General features: G+C 40.7%; 1 protein-coding gene across 5 annotated transcripts in view; it reads left to right on the top strand.

The window, feature by feature from the left end:
* The window catches only part of LOC109428138 (potassium voltage-gated channel protein eag), a 140,289-nt gene that overhangs the window by 94,187 nt on the left and 23,002 nt on the right, over window positions 1–23,100 (top strand). For all 5 annotated transcript variants that reach the window (XM_062858390.1, XM_062858389.1, XM_062858388.1 and 2 more), the window contains 6 exons: window positions 701–797; window positions 1,255–1,409; window positions 6,475–6,666; window positions 6,782–6,940; window positions 18,048–18,120; window positions 22,243–22,442. In XM_062858390.1, the coding sequence (XP_062714374.1) occupies window positions 701–797; window positions 1,255–1,409; window positions 6,475–6,666; window positions 6,782–6,940; window positions 18,048–18,120; window positions 22,243–22,442 (876 nt within the window). The remainder of the gene's footprint in view (window positions 1–700; window positions 798–1,254; window positions 1,410–6,474; window positions 6,667–6,781; window positions 6,941–18,047; window positions 18,121–22,242; window positions 22,443–23,100) is intronic.

The following is a 23,100-nucleotide window of genomic DNA, read 5'->3' as shown; positions in this document are numbered from 1 at the left end:
TCTACAAATTTCTTCTACAGATTTTTAGATAACTTTTGGAATTCCAGGAAAATTTCAAAAGGAGCCCCGCGAAGAGCTTCGGAAGTAATAGTTGGAAGAACTTTTAGAAAATACCGGGAATTCGTCTTAGACAAATCCCGGGTGAAATCTCAGGAGTTGTGTTAGTCCCGAAAAGTTCTGAGAGAACTTCGTGGAGGAGCTCTGGCAATATGTTAACTTTGGGAGAAATCCGGAAGAAAGTTCTGGAGGTCCTTCTGTAGGGATTTTGAGAGGAACTCCAGGGAAAATCTCGGGATAACTTCCGGGAAAAATCCTGGACAAACTCTTGTTGAAATCCCATGAAATTTGATCAAAGAAATCACGGAAAAACGCTGTGAGGAATCCCACTAAAGGCTCTGGTAGCGGTTCCGCGAAAAACACTGAAGAAACACCGAGAAGAACTCGGGGAAGGCTGAGATAGGAACTAGTGGTGACCACATTCGCACATGAGTTGTCGAGCAATATGAAAGTTTGAATGCCTTCTTTTAAAAATTTGTTTGTTTAAGCTTTATTTCTGATATAATTTTCAAACAAACAAACACACTATTATTGAACTTCCACAACAAAGAAAGATACGAAACTAGCCTTTGCAAGTTGACAGTGTTGTTCGCTCTTTCGTGCAACAAATTATCCTGGACACCCATGTTTCTACCACCCCTAGGTACCATATAATGTAGCCTTCAAGAACAAAACATCCGAGGATGTGTCACTACTAGTAGTCGATTCGATAGTAGATGTAATATTTTTCATAGATATTGGTAAGTACACATTGACTACACTGATTGACTGTTGCTCTACCTTCTAACTATATAAATTGCGGTTCGGCGGCAGTAGTTCGACCCAGACAAAGCACATCGATCAGCTTCGAACGCTCACCCCTGCTTAATTATTCACGTCTAATTGAGACACAATTGCAAAGACAATAAGATTTTTTTCCAGGGGTCCTGTGCCAAGTGCCAGTTGTTGAAGCAAATTGCGTACTCATTTCTGCAAAATTCCAATTATTTGTTCGTGAAGCGCTAGAGTGACCTGAATGTTTGAATAACATATTGGATAGTGAAAAAAATTATCATTGTTGGGCATCCGAGGCTGGTCGATTTGAATCGCAAATAGGGGTTAGGGTTGGGAAAACTCTCAACTTTTATTGCCGATTACTTGTTTCAGTTTACCATATTCTCCGCCTATTCTAATGAGCTTTTCCGCATCTAATTTCAGTATTAAATTTCCACACTACGTTCGTTGGCCCGGGCGGAGAGGTGGTCAGTGATCCGAAGGTTATTCGTATGAATTATTTAAAATCGTGGTTCATCATTGATTTGCTTAGCTGTCTGCCATACGATGTCTTCAACGCTTTCGATCACGATGACGACGTAAGTACTTGAAACTGATTTTTATGTTTATTTTAATATTTTTAAACATTTCTATGGTGCATGTAATAACTTTCTCTTATTTTTTATTTGAGCTAATGCTGCGTTGTTTTTAAAGTTTTCAACAGCCAATTTATAAATTATTTGTACTTCTTGTAAGAATGTTTCACATAATCAGAATTACTTGATTTATTTTAAATCCAGGGATATTCATTGAGATTCTTCCGAAGCATGCTTCTTGGAAATCCCCCAGAAGTCCCTGCTGTGATTTTTCTAAGGGTTTCCTGAATAAATCCCTGTATTTGCTTCACAGATTCCCAAAAATTCCTCCAGACTTGCCTGTAGAGATTTCTTCAGAAATTTTACGTTCTGCTAGATTTTCTCTTGGCGCTCTTCTATGCATTTTTCCGTGGGTTCTTTCAACTTCGAATTCTTCTAGAAATGTCTGCTTTCAGAAACTCTTCCTCTTACGATATTCATAGAAATTCTTGCTGGGTTTTCCATAGGAATCATGATGAGATTTCCCAAGCGATTCCTTATATGTGTTCTTTTTATAAAGTTTAAAAAATATTTTCGGATTTTTTTTGGGATTCCTTCAGGTATACCTCGTAGATTTTTTCTATAGAAATTCTTCTTGGTTTTATTGCAGGAAATCATCTTGAGATATCTTTAGGAATTTTTTGATACAGTCCAGCAGGAATATCTACGAGGATTCCTCCAAAAGTTGTAGCTGCGACTACTGATGCATTTTTTTAATTACTAATAATAATTCCGAGATTTCCGTCTCAAGACCCACGCTTTACTTTCCTTACGAAGGAAGAACACACCTTGTGTGAGTTTGTCGGATGTGGAATCTGATCCCAGGTCCTCGGCGTGATAGTCATGTACTCAAATCATCCCACCAGGTCCACTTCACAACCTATAACGTTGTGAAGTCCTAATTGTAAGGCCAATACTAGTGATAACTAAACTCATGAATTTTCTTTTGTTTTGCCTTGCGAGTGTCACTGCGGCTGTATGCCTTGCGAGCGTACCACCGCCGCATGACTCTAATAAAAGATAAGCGCGACAATAGAAAGATCCAGAAAAAGATCAATCATTTGCACGATAAAGGCTGTGTAATTCGCGCAATACAGATCTCATTGAGACCACTAGCCTCTGCCCAGCAACTCATATTCTTACCTCTGCGTGATACCGGCCGGGCTGCGAGCAACCTTAAGGAAGATCGAGTAACCAACCCCTGTGGGAACTTTCGTCGTAGACTGACCGGGAAGAGGGGGAGGTTGTTTCTGCAAACCTGAGCGTCTGTTCTCCACACGAGGAGCGGCTTACAACAGCGTCTGATCCCCATGTTAGGAGAAGGGCTCTAAGCTCAACTGTGCACTTACTATGGTCCTCCGGAAAGTTGGGGGTTGGTGGCATGCTCTACGAGCCAGCCGTAAAATCAAAACATTGTAACGATAAATCAGCAGCAGAATAATACCTACCGAGACCAACGGCAACGACCCCAGCGAGCAAAGAGGACTTGCGATTGGAAACTCGCTACGTGGAACTGCCGATCTCTCAACTTCATTGGGAGCACCCGTATACTTGCCGATCTACTGAAGAACCGCGGGTTCGGCATCGTAGCACTGCAGGAGTTGTGCTTAGACAAGACTCATGGTGTGAACGTTTAGAGGTAATCATACCATCTACCAGAGCTGCGGCAACACACGTGACCTGGGAACTGATTTAATCATGATGGGTGACATGCAGAGGCGCACGGTGTCAAAATTTCGATTATTATCGAACATTCATGTACCTCGGATTTTTCTTCGAAAACGATTAGTATTTGGGCTACATATTCATAATCGGAAAACTAGAAAATATTTCATCGGCGAAAATTTTTCCATTCATTTTGTATGGGACGTTTTTTGGGCAAAAACAGTAATTATTGATTTTTAGTATGGAAAATAGCCAAAAACTCAGCCAACTCAAATTTTCCCCGATAGAATTTTTTTCAAATTTTGCATTTAAACATTATAGCCGAAGTTCTAACATTCTATGGCCGATCGACGAAAGAATGTACAGGTTTAGGATCAAGGGCTGATTTTTCAGAGGGCTGAAAGTCTCTCTAATAAAGACAAATCAATCAATGATTTTTCAACTTCAGTATAATAAACGTGCACAACCCTCACTCCGGAAGCACTAATGATGACAAAGACGCATGTTACACGCAGCTCGAACGCTAATCATGCCCACCAGATGACGAACGAAAAAGACTCATTGGTTTTGCCGCTTCCAAAAACATGACCATGCGTAGTACCTTTTTCCAACACAGCCTCCTTGGAGGTTGGAGATCACCACAGCAGACGGAATCGCAAATTAACCACGTTCTGATTGATGGACGGCATTCCTCCAACATTATCCAAGTCAGGATCTATCGTAGCCGACCACTATCTGGTGATGGTCAAACTGCGCCCAAAACTTTCCGTCATCAGTTGTACCAGCGGCCATCACGGTACAACTTTGAGCGAATGAAGCAATAGGATGTCACCTCAACATACGCGCAGAGTCTCGAGACAGCGTTGCCAGAAAAGAGCCAGCTCGATGGGGACCCTCCAGAGGACTGCAGGAGAACAGTAAGAGCAGCCATAAACATCGCAGCCGAAAGCACCATAGGAGTCAACGAAACGAGTGGTACAACGAGGAGTGCAGAGCAATTTTGGAGGAGAAGAACGCAGCACGGGCAGTAATGCTACAGCAAGTAACCCGGCAGAACGTGGAACGCACCCCGCAACGGCTTCGTGCCATGAACCGAAATATGCAGGGATAAGGACGGAGGCCTCTTGATGGACGGACGTGAGGGGATCGAAAGGTGGAAGCAGCATTTCGGCGAGCACCTGACTGGCGTACGAGGATGTAGGCACGAGTGACAACGATAACGGAGGGAACGACAACGCTAATGCAGCAGAAGACGGAAATGAGCCAATTCCCACGCTGAGAGAAGTTATGGATGACATTCACCTGCTTAAATCCAACATAGCAGCTAGTAAGGATGGTATCGCCAGCTAAACTCATCAAGATAGTCCCAGAAAAGTCTGCACCGGTTGGTAATCAGGATCTGGGAAACCGAACAGCTACCAGAGGAGTGTAAGGAAGGGGTAATCTGTCCCATTCACAAAAAGTCGACCATTTGGCGACTATTTTGACCGCTGCCGACAATGGCTATCCCAGATCATCTTCCGTCGTCTGTCACCTAAAACAAATGAGTTCGTGGAAAGCTATCAAGCGACAGCCGTTCTACAACGGACCAGATCTTCACCGTACGGCAAATCCTCCTGAAATGCCGTGGATAGCAGGTCCAACGCATAACCTGCTCATCGGCTTCAAGGCGGCATACGACACGACGGCGGCATACGATACGACCGCACACTGTGAAAAATCATGGATGAAAACAGCTTTCGTGAGAAGCTGACTATACTAATTAAAGCCAAGATGCACGGTGTGCAAAACCAGGTTCTAGGTGAACTATCCAATTCTTTCGAATCAAGCCGGGGACTGTGACAATCTGATGGACTCTCATGCCTACTCTTCAATATTGCTCTGGAAGGTGTGGAATGCAAGTGTAATAGAGCTACTCTGGGCCATCCAAAACTCTCTGAAGGTAAGGCCTTTGGATCTACGCTCGTAACAGGGCATCGAGTTAGTAGTTTCATTTCCCCAACTAAAAAGTGCCAAATTGGGTATGATGCATTTTACAAGTTCAAAGTTTTTTTTTGAATGCATGTTATACTTTAATCATATTGTTGTAGTATATCATTCAAATTATTCTGAAGATTAAATGTTTGGACAAAATATATTATGTGCTCCAATACCAACAGTAGACATATTTGACCTTTTCCGTTTAGGTCACAGTTGCAACACAACCCAGAAAACCAATAATCATGGAAGATGTTGCATAAGATGATTAAGTGAAGGCCATATGTGGCATGCGTGTATGCCTCCATTACGGCGCATGTAAAATATACGCATATCGCCTCCACTTTAACATCTTATACGATCACTGGTTGACTGGGAAATCATGTATAATTAATTTTCAGAGCATCAATTATCTTCCAGAGTTCTCAGATTATCCAAATCGTGCGGAATTTAAGGTCTCTGAATCAACACTAGTAACGGAGATTCGTGTGCATTTTAACCTTGACCTTAACATAATATGTATTCGTATACATATGTGCCAATATCAAAGCAAAGCTAATTCTTTTGATAATACTGTTTTTCAATTAAAAATCTACGCAATAGTTCAAAAAACACAACAAAAATGTACAATAAAGTTTTCCACATCCTTTACAGGTAATGGATGTAAGGACTTAAATATAGTGTTCTCGTCTAAGGCTTGCCATATGACACGCGTAAAAAGGCATTTAGGGTAGCGTACCACTTGGGCAGCGGCCGGTATTTTGGGCACTCTTCGTTATAACTCAGTCAATTCCATACCAATTTACTTGACTATACGTATCTAATCGCGTTCCAAAAATTGTGTCAATTGGGTCAGAATTGGCTGAGTTATAGCAGAAAAGTGCCCAAAATAGGACCTCTGCCGATATGGTTCCACTTCCCTATTTGTATTATGTACATACAAAACTGCATATTTTGCGCCATGTTCCAGCATAATGTGTTTGTTGTCCTTCATGGCATGAGAAATGGCCATTCCAAATCTGCATTGCTTCACACTCATTGTTTCATTTATCCCTATTGTTGCCGACAGTATTTATCCTGTTACCACTACCTCCCAGTTAGGCCTTATTCTACAATTCCGTGGAAGCTTTAGGCTAGGCCGTATCCATTATGCCGGTGGTGATGCACCATTGAGATAAATATTCAAATAAACAACCTGCATAGCTCAGAGGTGTCAAACTTTCTCAGTGCAGTTGCAGTCACAGAGTCGGCGCGCATTTATGGGTTGGTTTGTGGTGGCTAAGGCCCGCCCGGGCTTATGCAAATCACAGTGTCCTATACCGTTTCGGGACTATCAACTACCAGTTTCGCTTGTGAATGAATCATTGATAAAGTTTTGCTTTTCCAGGGCATCGGATCACTCTTCAGCGCACTGAAAGTAGTTCGATTGTTGCGATTGGGGCGAGTTGTTAGGAAATTGGACCGTTACCTGGAGTATGGAGCGGCAATGTTGATTCTGCTGTTGTGCTTTTACATGCTGGTGGCCCATTGGCTGGCGTGCATCTGGTATTCGATAGGTCGCAGCGATGCCGACAATGGGGTAAGCGAGTGAAGCTAATTAGAATTGTCAAAATTTATTATCAGCATCGGTGGCAATAACAATTACTGGAACTACATTACTCGATTCGATTGTTCTCGTCCCATCTCGTTCACAGGTGCAGTACAGTTGGTTGTGGAAGCTGGCGAATGTCACGCAAAGTCCGTACTCGTACATCTGGTCGAACGAGTCTAATGCGCCAGAACTGGTCAATGGACCGTCAAGGAAAACGATGTACGTTACAGCGCTCTATTTCACGATGACATGTATGACATCGGTAAGCAAATTAAAATATTGATCCAATTTTGTCTCTTCTCACAGCTTCCCGCTAAAGGGTTTTCGCTCTATGCATTCAAAATTGATTCGGGTGTTCAACACGTTACAAATCTCCCGTGGGGATTGCTTCGCTACAAGCGATCCAAATTAAGTTTTAAATTTTAAAACAGGTGCATCAGCACTATTTCGGCGACAGTGGCGTGCACAGGTGGTGTTGAGTAAAAAAATCATCAATATGTTCCATGGCATTTAAAAAATCAGTGTTGAAAGTGTTTCTCATAATTTGCGATTTTGTTCGTTTTATTTTTATTTTTCCTCATCGATGAAGTTTCAGCCCACTGCATGATACAGTATGACCCATAAAAAAATGCGACAGTTTTCGAAGTCATCGTTCCCCTACTTCGAACTGATTAACCTTGCATGTATCTATTGGATAGTATAGTAGAGCCACTTATCTGATAATGGCAAAGGAACATAGACGGATTTCATGCACATACCTTTGGAAATATAACGTTGAACATATGGATGTCGAAATCGTCCACGCGCCAGAGGCCGTTTTTTAAGGATATAATTTTCTTTCAATTGCTTTCAATCACATTCAATCAAATTTTATTTTCAAGATAGTACTTTTATGGCAGGATAAGGTCTTTAGGAGTTCGTTGGTTCGTCGGACAAGAACGAAAAAAATATTAACTTATAAATTAGGAGACATTTTCTGAAAATTGAATTATTTGACAAATGATAATTTTTAGAAAATATTATGTTTTATGCATGAAATTGTTTTTAAGTACTTAGTATTTGTACCTATCATGAAGGTAGGTTTATATGCCTTCATCAACAAAAAATTGTTTTGAAAAATTTTCAAACAGTGTTAAGTTTTTTATTAATTTATCTTAAATCGGCACCAACATTTCAAAAGGGCGTAACTGCATTTGGAAGTAATACCTTCTTTCAAAGCTGTAGGTCGTACTGCCTCCCTTACACTCAAACCACCGTGGTTGTCGGAAAGAGGAGAGTTTTTCCCATCTGGTACTTGTTGTGAAAAACATGGAAATCATAACACATGATCCACAGCTTTAAAAGAAGGTGATGATTCCAAAAGCAGTTACGCCCTTTTGAAATGTTGGTGTCGAAATACGGTTTTTAATATGTAGCACCTTTTTAAGTTTTTGTTTCCTAAACATTTGAAATTATGTTTAAAATATTTTACAAACATGGGCGTATTAAAGAGTACATATTTCTCCATGGTTTCCATGTGTTTAAAAGTTTTTGTCTTAGTTCATTTTGCTCTGAATATTAGAGGAAACTTGATTTTATTTAGAAATCGTTAACAATCATAAGGTATCCCATATACGTAACCAATGAATATTTTGACAAAAAATTTAGAGATCCTGTATGACAATGACCTCCTTATTGTATCCTAATCCAAAAAAGTTTGATTCATTAGGATTATTTCATTAAAAATCATCAAATACCGCAAAAAAATGGAATGTCGCATTTTTTTATGGGTCATACTGTAGAGCAAATCCGTTCTTTATACTTCCAAAAATATCTCATTCCTTATTCAACTACCTATTTATAAACTTTTTTTTGGGTTTTATACTTATAACTGGGGTCTCCAGTTAGCCTAATGGATCGCCAATCCGGAGATGGTGGGTTCGATTCCCGTTCTTGTCGGAAAAATTTTCTCGACTCTCTGGGCAAGGTCCTGCTTTCCTTGTCTCACAATATACAAATTCATGCTATGGCAGGCAAAGAAAGCCCTTCAATTAATAACTGTGGAATTGCTCAAAGAACATTAAGTTGAAGAGAGGCAAGCCAAGTTCTAGTGGGAACGTACAGCCATAAACAAAGCAATGCTTTGTTCATATTATCCTGCAACGAGTCTCAGCAAAACTCGAAGTTTTCGATAACCATTGATTTTGGAACGGCCGATTAGTTTGATTTTCCACTGAACTCGGTTCTGGGCTGATCGCATTCAGTATATCTGGACGTTGTGTACGTTTATGTTCTGCAACTGTAAACCATGCCGTTGTCGGCTCATGGTCACTCGATGGTGGTTTTTCAAAAGGAACTTGAAGGTGAATTTTGCAGCGCAAGAAAAATTGCATCATTGCCCGGGCCAGTGGCGTAGTTGCTACACGTTTGCTTCATAAGCAGATGGTCATGGGTTCGATCCCAGCCCCGGCACTTTCATCAGTTGCTCTTTCCCTTTGAGAGCAGCTGACACTGACCCTCCTCTTAGCCTATGGCTCAAATGGACCCGGATACTTGGACATCGGCGAACGGCAACTCATAATGGACCCCCAATCGGACTGGAAACAGGAATAACCAACAGCCACACATCAGCTTCCTCGTGCTCATCATTCTACCATGATAGGGTAGAAAGTGAAAACAGTGCAACGACAACCAGTTGGATATAGTAGAATTAGAATAGAATGCATGTAGGCGCTGTTCAAATTGTAAGTACAGCTTCAAATTGGAATCGCTCACGCAGTGCCCTAGTGGACAAAAAGAGCTGTAAATAAGGATATGTGATTGAAGAATTAAAAAAAAGAATTGCATCGTTTGCATGAGTATCTTCTGCATCACGCTGACCGGAGATGCAAGCTGGTTGATGGCCTGCGAGGTGGACGTTGGAAGGATAACCTCGATGACGGGGTCTATGAGAAACCTAGGGGGGGGAGAGGGGGGTTCGCCGGCGTTTACTTGATGCTGGGCCGGTTTGGCACCTTACGATTTGAGCAACTCCAACTCGATGTTTTTCTGCTGCTTCCTAGGTTGCTGGTTCGGCTGCGCAGGCGGAAGTAGCGTGATTCCCCCACAGTTGGAGCAGAGACTTGGGAAGTTGCAATTTTTGACCTCGTAACCAAACCTCAGAACCTCTTTCAACGTGGTTGCCCCTTGGGAAGGGGGACCAAATATAGTAAGTCTCGGTATTTCCTGTCCTCTTTGTAGCACTTGATCTTGTAGATATTCTTAGGGTTGAGGCCTGATTCCTTCAGTCCCTCTGTTCAGAACAACATAGATCCTCGGATTTGGTTTCTTGCTCCCACAAAATTCGTTCTTTTATCCGTAGGGATATCCGTACAGAGCCCCCGGCGTGCAAAGAAACGTCTCAACGTCTGTAGAAACCACTCCGTAGACAAGTCTGATACTAGTTCCCTATGCACGGCCTTCGTGGCCATACACACAAAGATTGCGCCGTATGCCTTGGTTGGTTTTCGTCCACGACCGGCTCTCATATACACAGGCCAGAAGAAATCAACGCCGGGCTTTTCGCGGGTTTTGGCCAGTTTCCAGGAGTTTCTAACAGCCAGGTAGGTCCACGTCACCACATATCGTTCCCAAGAATGTTATTTGGCGAGATTCCACGCGAGATCATATCAGCCGGGTTTCTATTGATCTGCTTTCAAACCTTGCGTTTTCGCAACTCTGTTCGCGATGAAAGTTTTCCATGTTCCCGGTGGTGGTGACCTTATCCAATGGAATCCGTCCAAAATTGAACTCGACCATCTGTTTTTAGCTATTCTGCTACCTTTTCTCAAAGCTGTGCTACCAAAAGTGCACCGCAGAACTTCAACAGCGGTAGAGACTGCACCTTGAGAGGTGCCATCTGATTTCGGGATGGTAACATAAGGCTGAATTTCAAAAGGCTGAATGCACATAAGGCTGAATACAAAAGGCTGAAACTATGGATATGTAACAAAAGGCTGAAATTACAAAAGGCTGAAATAACAAAAGGCTGAAAACATGGCAAATTCCAAAACTTGAAATATGCATAATAATGAACTCTATAGAATCTGAGCTGAGGGTTTAATGATTTAAAAGATGGTATTACACAAGGTATTATATTTTCCGGAATGCTATTCCCCGGAGTGGCATTTGCCGAAATGTCGTTCCCGTTGGTGCTGTGTCATTATGCCGAAGGATATCAGGCCTCAAATGCCACTAAGGCGAATGGGTTATTATGATTTTAATGCAAAGGAGGTTTACTAGGCAGCCTAGTAGAATGGTTAAATTATGATCTATGCATTTACCTCGAAAGAACAGCCTTTCTAAAAAAGCGGGAAAAATCTCTAATGGAAGAGTAAGTATTGTGGCCGCAAATAGTACAGTATAACAACCAAGCGGAAAGGTTTGATGATAATATCTGCATACTAATAACTCACCCGTGAGTGATGTTTCCTTCTTTTAAAAATAGGCTGTTCTTTTGAGGTATTTGCATATATTCAGTGTTGGCATTCTTACCAATGTGTAAAATGCAGCGAGCTTCTGCGTGCGCATATTCCTTAAAAACGATTCATCGGAGATTTCCCCTTCTTTTGGACATAGGCTGTTCTTACTGTGTTTGAATGTTATAGCTGCATCTTTTTTTTATCAAAGGTTTTCCTTCTTTTAAAATGTTGGAAGAACCATAATTTAAGTTCAGGTGTTGAAGCTGCTTACTTTTTACCAGATGTTTCTCCTTCTTATAAAATAGGCTATTCTTTCAAGCAGTATTGTATTCGAACAGAACGTGAGCCAAAAATGAACTGTACACTTTAAATTTTTTGGTCGACAAAGCATTGAACTTGCCTGTCAGAGCTTTTGCTGCTTAAGAGCGCCCGCTCGGTTCCCATTCGACTCTGAGTTCACATGCGCTTATCTTCATCATTAAATCCTATGTGTCTTCTTTCCTAGGACTAGAACCTTGTGCCGCATCTACATGTTTGGACGTTATTATGTTTTGTCACAGGGAAATGCATCATAGATCCTTTGGTACGACATTGTGGTCTCGGATATTGAAATACAGCTCCAGGAATTTAGATTTTTTCGAAACACACGATGCGATGGTCGGACTGGTTCACTCTTCAATAAAAGGAGGTTGAATTAGCCCAAAAGCCCAAAATTGAAGGGTGAAATGGCGCAAATATGACCATTTTAGTATCACAGATACCAGGGTAACATGTTAGTCAGCATGCTACGGGTTCAGTCCTTTCCAGTTCATGACGCGTTCAATTTGCATGTTCAAATATATTTGATCGCAGTGTGCCGAGTATGAACTTCAATGCAAATTGAACGCGTTCACACTGCAGTGCTGCAATTCGGTTCTGAATTCTTATGCGCACAACATTGGGGGAAATAGTTTCTGTCGATATGTGATGCTAATAAATCTGTTTAGTCACCCGGAGTTCCTTGAGAAACTTAATCAAAAATGGCCAACTGATGGACCGACGATCAGACTCTATTGGTTTAGGCAATTTTATGATTTTCGATAATTCATGCCAATAACTCCGTTACTGTATTGTATTAAATCATATGATTGGAAATCCGGATTTTCCAAAACCCATTTTGACCGGACTGGTACGCTCAGATATGGTTCCAATAGCAGAAGAATTTCTGAATCTAACGAGCTCAAAATGTTGGAAATCTGTGCAAACAGGTAGAGAGGTATGGCCATTTCAGTTTCGCGGATTTCGCTAGTGTTCAATTTAGAGCTCGCACGCGTTATAAATTTAGAACTGAACAAAGTTCAAACATTTTTGAGCAACAGTTAGGTACAATAGTTTTTGTCTCAACTACCGCTTATTACCCGAATTACCCGAACATTTGTTTACATCTAAGACTCATTCAACCTAGTTTCCGAGTTGACACACATAATACTTCAAACGAGTGGAAATAAATTGTTGGCGAAATCCTTTGTCAATTTGAGCTAAAATAGTTTAGTATTAGCGGGGTATTGGCCGATATGATACTGAAGAAAGTAAAATAACATACATTATGATACCGAAATCCATAACATTATGTTCTTTTCATCAGTTAGAGTTAGCTTACGTAACCAGATGTCCATTCGATGAATAGTCAAATCGATTGAATGTCATATACTTCCTCTTCCGTAAAATGGGTTTTGACCAAATGACCGTTTGACCAAATGTACTTTCGAGCAAAGATTCTTTTGTTTCCTATGATCATTTTCAAGTCGAGTCAAATGTTTATCAAAGACCAATAGATTAGCCATAAATGTCCAAAATGTCATTTCATTCGATTCTCTACAACTTTCAAAACTTTTCAACATGTTGATATCTTTCAGCCTTTTGATATATTTCAGCCTTTTGATGCTTTCAGCCTTTTGATCATTCAGCCTTATGTGTTTCAGCCTTTTGATCATTCAGCCTTATGTGATTCAGCCTTTTGTACGTAACCCCTGATTTCCGAGGTCACCATCGAAACTGAACCATCGCCCCTCTGGTTCTAAACGTAGATTGTCGTCCCATTAAAGATTCTGATCTTCTTCGTTCTTCATGCACCAAAGCCGGTGAATGGAGATCATCGCAGAAGTGATGGTCGCTCCACAGCACTTTTCAAGCAACACGCATGGTTACAAAACAGTCACGGCAGCACATGTAAGGGTTGCTCAGAAGTCACTGTAACTTACTGCGCAACCATTACCTACGCTACCGTGACTGTTTTGTGACCATGTGTGTTGCTAGGGTTGTCGTTTAGTGAAGATCTGATGCCCGGTGATTGGAGGAACGTCGAACTTGAAACGGAATTGATCTACGTTTGGAAGCCATGTTAAGCCCATACTTTCAACCTCTGCATCCTGGTCGCAATCAATGACGTTCGAATCTGGTTACGCCAGATATTCCCTTGGAATTCTTTGTCGTATTTCCGGGCTGTTGGAAACCCACTTTCACAGTTTGAATCCACCGCTGATCATCATTGCGTCGACTTGCCTTATCAATCGCCGATTCGACGTCGCCTGCTCCAGAGATTACACGACGTCCATATTTATACACGTCCTCTTCGATAGTTGGTGCTGCTAGAGCAGAGGTTCCCAACCTTTTTGACGTGGCGGCCCCCTTTAAAAATTGTCAAAACATCTGCGGCCCAATGAAAATTTTTAGAAAAAAATATAAATTAAATGAACGAAACCGAGTTTTTTGGGCACAGTGACATAGCCAGAAACTTACTGTGGCAGGGATTTTCGACGATCAATAATACGTTGTTTTATTCGACACTCACATTTCGTAAACAATAATGTACTTTCAGTTTCAGTCGTAGCTGAAAAATAGCGGCGCAGCCGAAAATTTTTTCTTCTGAAGGCGTTTTATACTGAAAATTTGTTCCTCAAATTGTGGCTTCTGGGGGTGGCGGTACACAAAATTAAAATTTGGTATAATTTGCACAACATAGAAAAAAATTTAATAATTATTTTGGTAACATCGTGGCCCCCCTGGACTGGCTTCACGGCCCCCTAGGGGGCCGCGGACCACCGGTTGGGAACCCGTGACTTAATACCATGGTGGTTCATTTTCACCGGCGCAAAATTGAGACTGACCGCGATCCGGTAATCAAAACAAGAAGCAGTCATCACGACCCGATACGTATACACACGCGATGTAATCATCGTGGACCAAGTAACCTCTTCAGCCCGTTTGCAATCAGCATACTCTTCAAGACATTTAGACGAAATACTCGTCTGACAACGGCTAACACCCTCCGAAACATTCAACTTCCATTGAATCTATAATCCGGGTGGCGTAGGGTCACCGAACCATCAGCCAAATCGCGAAAAAAAAAATCACTCGAAAAATTTGCTGTCAAACGCAAAAACACCTGCATTCGCGGTCACCGTCTACTTCGATCTTTCAGTTCAAATTTGTTACAATCCACCTTCCCATCTGGTGATGTCCACAAAACACATTGTAGAGAAGTATTCTCCGAATTCGTCCAGATCTGTCAAAACCTTTTTTCCACATCAGCCGACTGGGGAGAACGATCGACCTGTGATCTTGCTGAACGACTGGTCAGGCATACCGTGCATTATAAAGTAGGTGTACCCGTAGACTTTATACATGAAGCGTCGAAGATCACTCTCATCTTGGTCGTGACGCTGGACTTCTTGATTACCGGGTGGTGGGGTACAAACAACGCTTGACTATATTCTCCTCGCAGTCCTTCGCCATTCGAATGTGAACGAGGTCCACATATCCAGTCATGAAGTCACAGTACTGCTTCTGAAGACACTCATCCTTAGACAACCTTCGTTCTACCGCTCGTAGCCACCTCAAAGTCTTCCGATTCACCCATTTCCGCCAACACCTCGGTGCTCTTGGGGAGGATGACCGTTAGGCCGTCCCTTATTTTGCAAAATTTAGAAATGTTATAAGTTCGTTTGTGGAAAATGATCGTTTCAGCTAAGAAATGATCGTGTCAAAATTTGAAGTTCGTATCTCAAGGCTAAGTGGTCCCTCAAGGGGCCTAAAGTTGTCAAAAATTGTATGGGACCAAAAAAACATGAAATTTTTATCGACATAAAAATATGCTATTCTATCAAAACCGGTGAATTTAGGAACTTAAAGGGCCAAAAATGTGCTTAGATTTGCGATATCTCTACTCGTTTCCGAGTTATTGACAAAAAAACAACCGAAAAATCAGCAATTTTGACCATTTTTTTAGATTTCGAAGGAAACCTACCCTATTTTGTTCAATAACTCAAAAACGAGTGGAGATATCGCAATTCTAAGCACATTCTCGGTCCTTAAGGGTCCTAAAATCACCGGTTTTAGTAGAATAGCATATTTTTATGTCGATAAAAATTTCATATTCTTTTGGTCCCATACAATTTTTGACAACTTTAGGCCCCTTGAGGGACCACTTAGCCTTGAGATACGGACTTCAAATTTTGACATGATCGTTTCTTAGCTAAAATGATCATTTTCCACAAACGAACTTATAACATTTCCAATTTTTGCAAAATAAGGGACGGCCTAATGACCGTGTACCGTCCGTCCAATTTCCGTTCGTAGTTCTCCTCATTGCGCGTTTCTTCTGGAGAGAATTTGCTGACGGCTCCCAATTCCTTGCAGGTCCAAAACCGTGCCATTAGTTTCTCCATATTATCCGAAAATGCCATGTTGCAAGTGTACTTGGACTTGCTGTAATGACTTCCCTGTCACTATTCATCCAAAAACACACTCGGTGAGAACAGGTAAACCCTTCCCAAGTAAATTTTCCTTACGAAGCTGAAGAAAGCTTGGATCCCTAACACCAAGTCGACCTTTCTTGACCGGAAAAACTCCGGTTCCTCTAATTCGATGTCTACCCCCAGCCAACACACGATCGCATATGATGTTGAATAGGCTGCTTAAGTGGAGACGATATGCAAACACTTTACACGCGGTTAAATGGCAACATGTACGTATATGGTCTCCACTTTAGCATCTTAATCTACAATGTAGATTCTACATCATATTCGACTTGGGCCGGTATGTCCCATCCATTTGCCTGAACTTTAGAGGTTTGTAGGTAAGCTGTGACCTTCGGTAGAACAAGAACTTCCATCGATCGAGCGTACGACGCGTTTCGAGATTTGACAACGCCTTGATCTAGCGAGATACCTTCGTGTGTGATTGTCCGATGCCCATAATCGAAATGTCCGTCCAGTTAATACTATTTTCATGGTCTGGTGGAGATTCTCGGTAATGAAGTTACCCTCCGACCCTGAATCTAATAGCGCTCATGCTGGATAGTGAGAACCTTGGTCTTCTTCGATCACGACGACTGCTTCAGCTAGGAGAACCTGAGATGAGACGCACTGTACCGCATTCTAAGAAGTAGATTCAACCGCTGAAGCGTTCGCTGCTTTCGAATTCGCACCTGTGCCGTCCTGCTCAGCGTTATCTCAATGATTCGCCTTCCCTGATGAACCTTGCACACCTAGAAAAAATCATGTAATTTTAGATGTCCTGAACCTGACATATACGAGCGTCATCAAAGACACAAATTTAGAGGACAAACCATGTAAATTTACGTCTTCTAGGACTTACATAGCGTCTAGCAATCGCTAGAACCGATCTGACAGATAAAACATATAAAAGTTAAATAACGACATTCCTGGATTCGAACTCAGGATCTGCTGATCGTGAGCCACATCTCATACCTCTAGGCTATTTCACCAAGTTAGAAGGTGGCAGATGAATATGATACAAATTCTACGTTTCTGGTGAAGTAGATTTGTTGACATCTAACGCAACCAACCAGGACTTACATGATGCGCGTAAAATTGAGTCAAAATTGTGATTCAGTCTTGAAAATGTTTACGTTCTTTGATGTTTCTGTCTCGTGCAAATTTCAGAATTATTAAGTGTGTGGCTTTTGGAGCACTGACCACTCTAATTCTCTCTGCTCTCGCTCACCCTCGATGGCCATCCACTCCGTTGTGGTAGTGGACGTCCATGTGAAGCAGTTCACTTCTACGGCAGCAGCAGAAAGAGTAGCGCAAATACGATAAGACCTGGTAACCCTAAGCACTCGAGAAAATGTGAGAAACATCGCCTAAGATCAACGAAGATGGTGCCACAGAGAAATAGCACATCGCGGTGTTTGGTGAAACATGTCCGTCCACCAGGTGGTGATAGTGTGAACTGGACGATGGATTTTTACGAAAACTTTTCTAAGTGTTACGTCTGTTTATCTGTGATTGTGCTCTACTATACATTCGGCGTTGGAGTAAAGATACTTTGTAGTCAATATTGTAAGGCCTTCGAGGATAGCAAGATCATCAACACTGCATGCTGTTTGTGTTTTAAGGGCAAACGTGGGATAACAGTTTCTGAAACCCGTTGTATGCTCATGATTATGAATTGTTTAGCAGTAGACCTACAACTGTAAATTTGTGAATTGATTCATTAAGGGAGCGTCCATAAATGACGTAGCTTTTTAGAGGAAAGGGAGAGTCTTTGATTGTGTGACGATCCATGTATTAAATATGGGAACATATGGTACGATGAGGGAGGGAGGGGGGTAGTAAAAAATCGTCCAATAAATGCTACGCCATTTATGGACGTTTCCTATAAGAATATAATAGGTTTATAATTTACACTTTTTTTTATTCAGGCCCTTCTGGCCTGTCGTATGAATTTTTCTTCTATGAACTGATATGAACTTGCCTTTTCCAGAACTCTGTACACGCCACTGTTCGTTATCTTTGCTCGTGGTTTAGTATCCTGCCAACAATTTCCGCCAAATAGACATAAATGAACGAATAACGAATACATGTTGCACACATCGCAGCCACCAAAAATTCACACCTGTCTCCCGTTTTTCTCCCCCTCTTCTAGGTCGGATTCGGGAACGTGGCCGCCGAGACGGACAACGAGAAGGTATTCACTATCTGCATGATGATAATTGCAGGTGCAGTGTTCTACGTTCCGTTGCCACGTCCAGATTTTTTTTATCTATCGACACACTGTTTTACGCGCGTAGTTATTTTTAGCAAAATCAACTGTCCTATGCGGCTCGCTCTCCTTCCTCACACTACCACATTTGTCGGCTATATGCATAAGTGCAATTATAACACTGTCGCTGGAAGCTAACTAAGCGTGTTTGTGTGTGCGTTGCGTACGTCCTCTCAATTGGTTTTATCTAATCTGGAAGCTAAAACGGCGATTAGCCAAAATTCTAACTAAATTTGAAACTGTTTCGTTTAATGTATTTTAGTTTGCTAGTTTCTTCTCATCAGTCCAGCTTTCATTTCCTGTGCTTTCAGTTTGAGATAACTAGTTTCGTTTCAATTATGTACATTCAAGCACTTATGTTGTCTTTTGTTGTGTCTTCTATGTGTTTCTTTAAATGTTTTTGGATTTGCTTCGGTATCCATAGGGAGTAAGTGAATTTCGAACTTAAATTGAACCTTACATAGGAAGCTTGATCCTTTGAGGCCCTCCCATTTCATTGTCAACTATCTCATGTTGATTTACATACGAGTTCGTCCTAGCATCGTGTATAGAATAATATGTAAACATATAAGAATTGGGCTGTTTTCTTCTATTTTTTTTACATACTGTGTGTCGAATTATGTTAAGAATCCATGGAACTTTCACTTCTTGTTTGTAATTTTTATTGGAGGTAATGCAAGAAGATTAAAAATCATTCCCGAAATTCACCCTTTTTTATTTCTTCTTTGCTTAACGTATAAAAGAAAAAATAGTATTCAAAACTAGAGTTCTTTGATTGGATCATTATCCTTGTTAATCGCTCTGATGACCCTGGATTCCCAAAAATTCGAATATTATGGGTCATGTCTGTAAACATGATAAACCTTCGCTATACATAGTAGCACTGACGTAGGCTACTTTTTTTAAATCTTAGTCACTCTCCCATAAACATGGAAAAAGAAGGATGGAACACGGGGCACTTGCTCCTGAAAATCAATCCAAATCAACTCCCATAACAGTGCCATAGGAATTCCCAACGTTATTTAGAAAAAAAAAAAATAAACAAAGAAATTGCCGAAGAAATTTCCAAATGACATCCAAATAAACTCCCAGAGAAACCGTCAGAGAAATACCCAATGGCGGAATTTTCAAAGTCACTGCTGATGGAGTAATGCTTGGAATAATAGACTAGTGTAACAATTATGTGTTCATGAGTTCCTTTAAATAAAAAACATCTTTTGGTATATTCATAGAAAGCCTCAGTTAGCCTATTGGTTAGGGGCTGTCCATAAACCACGTGGTCATGAGGGGGGGGGGGGGGGTTCGGCCAATGACCATTTTGTATGGACAAATAATTTTTTTTGTATGGACTAATGACCACGCGGGGGGGGGGGGGGGTTTGAAAAGTCCCAAAAAAATGACCACGTGGTTTATGGACAGCCCCTTAAGGCTATAGATCGCCAATCCGGAGACGGCAGGTTTGATTCCCGTTCCGGTCGGAAAACTTTTCTCAACTCCTTGGGCATAGTGTATCATTGTACTTGCCTCACACTATACAACTTCTTGCAATGACAGGCAAAGAAAGCCCTTCAATTAATAACTGTGGAAATGAAGCGAAGCAGGTCAAGTCTCAGTGGGGACGTAGAGCCATAAAGAGGAAGAAGAAGAAGATGTGGCATTATATGCATAAATGGTCTATGTATTGTGAAGAATTTTTGGATATTTTGAATCTGTTTTGAATACATTAGATTCTTAACATGTAGGGCCGGATTGCTTCTCCACTGCTGCAACTTCAAAAGCCTCGAACTCGTTTGCTATATACACTACCCGTCAAAGTACGGACTCACAAAAAGTATTGCAACAATATTGCATCACCCTGACTCACCTCGATATCTCTAAAACAAGATCAGTTACAAAAATGCCGCCTTCAGAAAAGTTGTTGCTTTTGGGCTCCTGAATAACTTTACTGAAGACAGCATCTTTGTAAGTCCTCAGGTTTTGGAGATACCAAGGTAAGTCAGGGAGATGCAATATTGTTGCAATACTTTTTGTGAGTCCGTACTTATGACGGGTAGTGTATGTACACTCCCGATCAAAAGTTTGGGGTCACCCCCTCAAAAATATGTAATTTTTTTAGGCCCATATCTCCGCCAATTTGCGTCCGATTTCAAAACCCTAGGTTTCATCAAAAAGATAATAAGTCAAAGAAACTTTGAACATGATTTAAAAGAAACTTAAAAAAAAATTGGATGTAAACTTAACCCAAAGTTGCCAAATTTTCTAAAAATTAATATAAACTTACGGCAGTGTCGCTGGAAATGGGGTCGTGCAAATTTTAAGATGAGAGCGGTAATATGACCCATTTTCTATTAGCTTTCAACTGCTTTTTACAGAACTTTGCTAAAAAATCTAGAAAAAAGTTTTTAAGTAAATTAACTCTTCATGTCATCGACCAAAATTTTGGGGTCACCCCTCAATATGATGTATCAGCCAAAAGTTTGGGGTTACTTTCGTAAAACATGGAAAAGTGATTTTGTGATATCTTTGTCATCTACAGTTCAATTTTAATTCTTTTTGGCTCATTTCAAAAATTATTAACTAAATTTACGTTTGTTGTCTTTAACTTAACGTATTTAACGATTTTTGTATATAAAAATGTTATGTAAAGTTAACACATTTCACCACACTTCAAAAAATGAGGCAACTTTACGTTAAGTATTAGTATGTAAATTTCAACAAATATGTGTGGTTCAATGTCTATACAGTAAGTATCATTCATTTTGTTTCAAATAAGCCAAGAAGATTTAAAATTGAATGAAAGATGACAAATATATCAACAAATCACTTTTCCATGTTTTACGATATTGACCCCAAACTTTTGGCCGATACATCATTTTGAGGGGTGACCCCAAATTTTGGTCGATGACATCAAGGATTAATTAACTTAATAACTTTTTTTTTAGATTTTTTAGCAAAGTTCTGTAAAAAGCAGTTGAAAGCTAATAGAAAATGGGTCATATTACCGCTCTCATCCAAAAATTTGGTCGACCCAATTTTCAGCGACACTGCCGTAATTTTATATTCATTTTTTTACAAAATTTGGCAACTTTGGATTAAGTTTACATACAATATTTTTTTTTGAAAAAGTTTCTTTAAAATCATGTTCAAAGTTTCTTTGACTTATTATCTTTTGAATGAGACCTAGGGTTTTGAAATCGGACGCAAATTGGTGAAGATATGGGCCTAAAAGAATGACATGTTTTTGAGGAGGTGACCCCAAACCTTGGATCGGGAGTGTATATGTATGCTTTAACAGTTAAAGTTATTCAGAAGTTGCATAAGTTAATTACATGCACAAATTATGAAAAATTTAAGGGAATTAATCTTTAGGGGCTGGATTATTTTTCCGCTGCTGCCGTGACCTCGTTGGTTTCTTTCGTTATATTCGGTTTCATTGCTTGGGTCATAAATGACTCCTCCATCCCAATGGGTTAACCAATAGTTTGATTATTTTCAATTTTATAATACGTTCATTTCTCATAGTTCCTTAGCATTTCGTTCTCAGAATTTTCGCTAGTCCGTGCAAATGTGACAAGTCCTCTGCCATGGGGAGCTTGGAATAAGCTTCCATTAGATAAAACACCGACTGAACCCGTAGACATGTTTTGCTAGAAATAACCCCATGCCCCATCTCCAAACAAACGAAGAAAATGTCACGTAATGCCATTCAAAAAGAGGAATCTCGACTCACCCGCCGACTGGTTTGTATGTGACGAAGTTTCTCGACAGTATATCTATAAAGCCACGGAACATCGAGTAAAATCAGACTCGCAATCGAAAAACTCCCACCCAGCGTGTGCTCTCGTGATCAATGTCCATTTCCACACACAGTTTTGCGTCTGTCTCCTTAAGCTAGATCTCGTATTATTTCCAACTGTCTCTTTCCGAATGTCACAGGCACACCTGAAACCTATCGTTTTCATTAGTTTGAGAGAATATTTAATTTCCAACAAATCCGGCACCGAACCCGAACCCACAGTGGGAGAGTTTAACCCCGGTTTCTGTTTCATTTCATTGCATTTGCGGTTGTCATCAACAGCTCTCCTGTACGCCACCATTTTCGGTCATGTTACCACAATCATCCAGCAAATGACATCCGCCACCGCAAAGTACCATGACATGCTGAACAATGTGCGGGAATTTATGAAGCTGCACGAGGTCCCCAAGGCACTGAGCGAACGGGTTATGGATTATGTGGTGTCCACGTGGGCGATGACCAAGGGGCTGGACACGGATAAGGTAAGTGCAGGATATGATATGTTACTCTATTTGATGGGATTCGATTGTGGTGAGAATCAGTGGATTAGTTCGATTAAATGGTTCTCAATCTGATAGGTGGAAGGCATAAAAGCTAGCTAAGTTTAAGCAGTATAATAGAACAACTACGTAAAAAATGCTATTGGAAATGTACAGCAAATAGCGCCATTTTTAAATTATGAGAAAAAAAAATCTGCGGCTGCGAAACATGTGAACTTTTGGATTAAATATTAAAAACAACAAAGGGTGACGAAGGGTATTATCGGCAGGTTTGTTCTCTTCGCCATGAAGGGGTTTTGTGGGCCAAATTGCCTGAAATTTGGGCATATAACTCGGCTTGGTTGGGAAGGATTTCAGGCCAACTCTGAGCTTAATAGGTTTCGAAAAACCCCCCATGACGAACAGAACGAAACTGCCGAAAATACGTAAATTCCCCTATATGAAATTTGATAACGAAAATGCTTAGCATTTTCCATCTGAAAGCAGCGCTTTCGGTTCCAAGTACAATTCAATATTCACGATCAAAATCCATCCACGGATTAAAGGTTGTTCATATGTTGGTGGCTTTTTGTCGAAGATATTTCAATTTTTGGTGAAACGATATATATTCTGGAAACCACCGATTAACGTTTTCGTAAAA

Source organism: Aedes albopictus, chromosome 3 (genome assembly GCF_035046485.1).
Source record: "Aedes albopictus strain Foshan chromosome 3, AalbF5, whole genome shotgun sequence".
NCBI lineage: Eukaryota > Metazoa > Arthropoda > Insecta > Diptera > Culicidae > Aedes > Aedes albopictus.
This window is presented reverse-complemented; position numbering and strand designations above follow the sequence as displayed.